This window comes from Microcaecilia unicolor, chromosome 7 (assembly GCF_901765095.1).
Source record: "Microcaecilia unicolor chromosome 7, aMicUni1.1, whole genome shotgun sequence".
Classification (NCBI taxonomy): domain Eukaryota; kingdom Metazoa; phylum Chordata; class Amphibia; order Gymnophiona; family Siphonopidae; genus Microcaecilia; species Microcaecilia unicolor.
This window is the reverse complement of record NC_044037.1, coordinates 108,727,787-108,733,810: the sequence shown is the minus strand read 5'-3', so window position 1 is coordinate 108,733,810 and position 6,024 is coordinate 108,727,787. Positions and strand designations below refer to the sequence as shown.

Below are 6,024 nucleotides of genomic sequence, written 5' to 3'. Positions count from 1 at the left end.
TTTTTTTTTAATCTCATATCACTCACTGATTTTTTTTAATTTTCCTGAGCTGCCCTGCCTGTTCTGTATCTCCTTTTTTCCTCCATCTCTACTTTATTCTCCTCCACATCTGTCCTTTCTTATTCTTTTTTTTCCCTTCAGTATATTTCTTCCCATTCACAGATGTTATCTTCTCTATGTACATATATGTTTCTGTTTTTCTCTGTTATTCTTTCTGTTTTCTCTCCTCCCTTTCATGAAATGTATAGCCCCAAGGCTCCTGCAAGGAGCCATTACAGAGAAAAAAAAATCCCAGTCATTTACTCACTCAGAGCTTAATCATAACTCTGGAATCTGCTACAGGTGTCAGTGAATGTCTGTGCATTCAGGTGAACTTCCTGAAACACACCTACACACATGCCTGTAAACACACATACATACAGTGACAAACACACTGACAAACACATAAACACAATGACACACAAACACACACTGCTACCCAGACACAACATCTCTCCTCCTGCCTCTCAACTCCCTCCAGGTACCCTTCCCTCCTTCAAAACAAAAGTCCTGCGGATAGTTTCCTTGAAGGAAGTTAGGATTGGACTGAGGGAAATCATGACAAAGCACCCATCCATCCCCATCAGAAGCACTTAGAGGGAGTGTCTCACCCACCTCAGCTGAAGGCGTGGTCACTGAGGATTTCAAAGAGGATGGCGAGAGCTATAAAAGAGCCAGCTTGCCTAGGGACCAGGTACCAGAGCTCAGGGACCTACCCTTTGATCAGCCAGCAGACCAGGGAGAAACACCCCTCAGAGCCCAAAAAGAGCCATGACACCTTCTGCCTGTGAGTACTAATACTTTCCAGCATTATATAACTTTTGTACTGAGGACAGAAAGGGGAGCAGACACCTTGTCCTTAATAAAAAGTTATGCAGCATAGCTTGTGTATGAAGAACAGTGGGAAAAGTAAGTATTTTATCCTAAAAGTTACATTATATAGGATAAGTGGTTATCAGGGACAGGGAGGGGAGAGGATTTGTAGCATAAAGTGTCTCTTAGGGACAGTGACAAAAGTAAGTGTTTTACCTTAAAATAAAGTGATAGTGTAACTTGTTTATTGGGAATGATTTATCCATGTTGTTAAGTTGCTTGGTGTAACATGGATAGTGAGGGAAGCAGGCACTTTATCCTTTTTCCAAAGTTATGTGGTGTAACTGCAATATTGAAGTATGTCAGTTTGTTCATCCTTCTCTCGTTCCTGTTCACAGCCCTGCGGATTCTCTGCTTCGTGGCCCTGTACCCTTACTTGCACTCTGTGCCCATTCCAGCTACTGAGACCATCAGGCAAACACATAGCCTGGCCCTCCTCCTCCAGAGTAACACCTCTGCACTACTGAACACCTATGTGAGTGACTGCGGTACTAGATGTTATACTTATGACTGGTATCCCACAGCTGCCACCAATTACACTAACTGACCTTCAGGAAATAATTGAAAATGTATTATAGTAGTAGTGTTTGTTTATTTAGAAAGTACCTCTGTGCACAGTGTCAAGCTTGGACTCACTCGAGGTTACACGATTAGTTTGAGGTTGCACAGCAAGTCTGCTGGTAAAGTAGGGGTTTAAACTATGCTTGCTACATCAAAACTCAGATTTAAGGACATTGGAAAACTCAGGGGTTTGCTGAAGGTTGCACTGTGAAATTGGTGACTGTAGCTGGATTGGAACTTGGATCTCTGTCATGTTTTCCTATGTTCCTTTCCTTCCCTTGCTGACAAACTTTTTTGTGCATAAGTGTTTCTCCTTTTAGTGATGGCTTTATGTATAGCTTCTCTGTGACACTCAACTCACTTCTAATCATTTTTAAATTAAATTTCATTTTCACTCATTTTCCATTATTATTTATCCCCTCTCCTCAGATGATGTGTTTGGGGGTCTCAAGTATCTTTGTTGACCCCGTGGAAATTTCCCCTAAGATTATTGCCACTCTGAGATTCATTACACTTGTCACAGTTGTAGCAGTAATTTTTCTGCCTGGGCTCCAGTGCACCACTTCTGTGACCTATCTAAGCCCTATTTGGCCCCATCAGTTGGCAAACTTGAACACTAGTCTGCCGGGTCCAGAGCACAGTGCTGAACTACAATGCTGGTCCCACATCTACTCTGTTTCATTGTTGAAAATTGCCTTTTTAAACATTCAAGTGCTGCAAAGTGACAATGAAATCCAAAGCTCAGGATGTATTCTGTCCTATATTTAAAGTCTTTAGCTAACAGTTTACAGATTATATGCTGTTACTGACACCAATTACATAAAATATCATATCCAGTGCTTAGTACCAAATTTCTTTCTGCAGAAGTTGAATCACAGATTTGTATTCTAAAACATAATAGCTATGCTGCCAGGCCAGTAGGAGAGAAAGAAAACCTCCAATTCCTTTAAACTGCATATCTGTAGTTTTGTTTTGTCTTTTTATTGTATAATTTGTTTAAGTGTTCATTCAGATCAGGCGCTATGCAAAACTGAAACCTAGATATCTTATGAATCATTCTTTTCCCCTCCATTTCTTTAATATGCAGGTCTCTAGAGTAATGGTGGTATATATATATATATATAATTTTTTTTTTTTTTTACCACAGCCTCACCAATGGATTGAGGATTGGGTTTTTGCTTCTTTCTCCTCTTCATTCCAATACACATTTTTTTCTGACCCAGCAGCTTCCTCTTGCTCCTTTGTACATCTAGCTCAATCAGAACCAGAGCTGGGAATTGGCACCATGAGCCTTCATTGACAACTACCCAGGGATTTGTTCCCTATTTTATACCTCCCTCCCCAACATACTTAGGAGTCCTTTTGCTAATATGCGCTTACAGATTTAGTGTGTGCTAAATGATAAGACGCCCATAGGAATATAATGGGTGTTTTATCATTTAGCACACCTTAGTAAAAGGACCCCTTGGTGTGGTCATTACACTGACAGTTCTGGGCCAAGGGCTAGCATCAGGGCTCTTTCCAGAGTCCTTCAACCATAGATCCTGATCTAACCACTAGGAGTCACCTTTGAGCAATGGCTGTGACTCCCCTTCTCTCTGATGACTATCAATGCTACTCACACAGCATCCCTAACTGATCTAGGAAACAGAAGACCTGAGTCAGGGATTAAACCAGTGCCTTTTGTCTTGGTAATGAACAGCACTTGCCACCTTAGCTACACACCAGGCCAGCCCTGACATACACATTCCTGAGCATAGAACACCCATGACATAGGACAGGGGCAGACATTCAGAAGCACAGAGGGAGGAAAACCACAGTTTAGATTTCTACAGACAGGTTGGCTCTGCCAAATTACTCTTTAATCAAAATGCTTTGTGACTAATTTTTGCTACAAAAGAGCATACTATAGAGCTATTGTCTTGGAGAATTGATATTTAATTTGATTTATTATTCATAACCGACCTAACTACAACTATCCCTGCTGTGAGAGGCAGACTAGAGAGCTCTCACTTTCCCTTTTTCACTTCTTTGATACCCCTTAGCTGTTCCTAATGGCAAAATGCTCTGGGGATTAAAAAGTTTCAGTATCATATTCTCTTCAGCCTCCCCTGGTGCTGGCGACTATCCAGTCCCTCAACTGGGGATTGTGAAAGTCCGAAAATGAAGTCACCCCCATGTACACATACACACATTTACACCCACATGCCAAGATGCCTCCTACGGACTGACTCAAAGAAGGCATCCAGCTGAGTCTCTTGTCATGGCAACAGTTGATGTCACCGAGAGCCAGGCCTGGTCCCCTTCCCGTGTGGTGAAGGGCACCGCTCCAAGGGTGGAGATGGATCTATTGCTGCCAGCCTAACTATGGCATCATCTCATGTGACTTCACTCCCAGGACACCTGCTTAAATTTCAAAAGCCAAAGCATTCTGGTCCTTGTAGTCCTAGGTGAACATCTACAGCATCACTTTAAGGTTTGGGGTCAGGATTTGGGAGACAAGCTGTTCCAGATGAGAGGGATTCCTCCTTCATTCACACTTCCTTCTGTTCTGCCTATATCCTAGCATATATCATTAGGTCCCGTTGCAAGGTAGCAACCAAGTGCTTTGTGCTAGAGGCTAAGCGCACGCACGCACGCACACACACACACACACACACACTGTTACCTGTCTTTGCATGCTGCTGCATTGTGCTCTACCTGGGAAGGGCATCACATCAAAGCTGAACATAAAAAAATGAATTACTGACATGTACAGGCCTTGAGCTCCGATAAAATACTGCACTGATGTTATCATGACCTCGTCTCCCTCTAGGCAACACCAATGTAGTTGTTTCCTCTCTTGTCTTGAATTTCCTGTGCATTGATGCCATCACTTACTGTTCTGCATTTCTTGTGTCATCGGTTCTTCATTTTCACTTTGCTTTCATACATTCCATGCTGCTGCCTCCTCGTTTCCTCTTTGCTCTCACTTGTTGCATAAGGTTTCTAAGAAAGTGACCAAAAGTAAGGGATAGATCTTGCACAGATTGGAAATGGACAGGATAGTCTTTATTAAAAGATGGGACATCCCACGTAATATTGATGAAACTGTAGGTTTGCCAACAGTTCATTTCCTGTCTGCTCTCACACCCTTTTTGCATAACCATCATATGCTTTTGTAATCCCAAGAAGCTACCGCCTCACTTCCTCTTCTGAACTTCCTGTACTGTTCTTTCTTCATGTCCCGTCAGAATTTGTAATTATTTTTAATGTTGTATTTTCTTCTAGCTGAGTTACCAGGGTAGTCCCTTCAGTGACCCAGGCTTCAGCTCCCCATACTTCAAGATTGAGGAGCTACCAAAAGCTGCCATTACGTTCCGTATTTGGCGTGGCCTGAGCGTTGAACAGCGCCTGGCAGAGAACTATCAGGCCTATACCATCTATGCAGAGTTCTTCCAGCTGGTTTTGGATGATCAGAGGCTCCTGAATCCAGGGCAAGATGCTCTTCTGGGCATGCTCAGGAAAACCAAAATGGGTATTGAGGGACTGCTGAATAACCTGGCCTCCATCATGGGTATGGCGGGCTACCAGATCCCCATGCCCCCTGATCCCTTGATGTCCGCCTCTGCCAGCATCTCCAACTTCAACCGGAAGGTCCGTGGCTATGTGGTGTGCACAGAATATAGGAACTGGATGGAGAGGACAGTGAGGGACTTCACAGTACTGCTGGATAGATATCATGAGTGACATAGTAATTGAGGACAAGTAGAGGCCAAAATGGCCTATCCAGTCTGCTCAGTCAAGATTCATCCACTTGGGTAGATGCACTTACAAATTCTCATATGCAACCCAACATGAGCTCTTCTCCATGTCTGGGACATGACTTCTCAACCCTCTTCCCACCGTTACCCTCCAGAAATATCCCAGGTATGCCCAAATTCTGTTACAGTGATGGTCTATAGCACCTCTACTAGTAGACCATTTCAAGCCTTCAACTCTTTTTCATGCAAGACCATCCCCCAGGCCCCCTTTTATGTCTTATTACCAAATCTTAGAATTGTCCCCCAAGGTTTATTTATTTGTTACATTTGTATCCCACATTTTCCCACCTGTTTGTAGGCTCAATGTGGCTTACATAGTACCGGAGAGGCGTTACAGACTTGGTGAGGTTTTTCTAAAAAATAAAATATAGCCTCTCCATGCTCATTGAAGTTTGGGGTCTAGCCATGGTCACCCTAGCCCTCTTGAAAGCCTGAGACTGTTGTATTGCTCTTGTTTAGGGTTGTAATGGTTTCTCAGTGCAAGTTACCTCAGTGCCTTCTTCGACACCTGATGTGATGTGGAAAGCACCACAGCTGTAGCTCCCAGTATACATGTTACCTGGTTTACTGTTTATGCATCACTTTCTGAAATTCTACACTCAGATATTTCAGAGATGAAATAGCACACAAAGCTTAAGTTATATGTTCTGCATTGGGTCAGTGTCATGATATTATAGAATGAGCTAAGCAATATTATAACTAAGGGGCCCTTTTACTAAGCAGCAGTAAACCCACCACGGGTTTGCGC

At 42.9% G+C, this 6,024-nt stretch overlaps 1 protein-coding gene across 1 annotated transcript; it reads left to right on the top strand.

Moving 5' to 3' along the window:
• The first annotated feature begins 746 nt into the window (after positions 1-746).
• LOC115474837 (cardiotrophin-2-like) lies at positions 747-5,546 on the top strand. The gene is made up of 3 exons (XM_030210523.1): positions 747-826; positions 1,251-1,387; positions 4,744-5,546. The coding sequence occupies exons 1-3, from the start codon at positions 811-813 to the stop codon at positions 5,200-5,202; spliced, it is 612 nt and encodes a 203-aa protein (XP_030066383.1). The 5' UTR covers positions 747-810; the 3' UTR covers positions 5,203-5,546.
• The last annotated feature ends 478 nt before the right edge of the window (positions 5,547-6,024 follow it).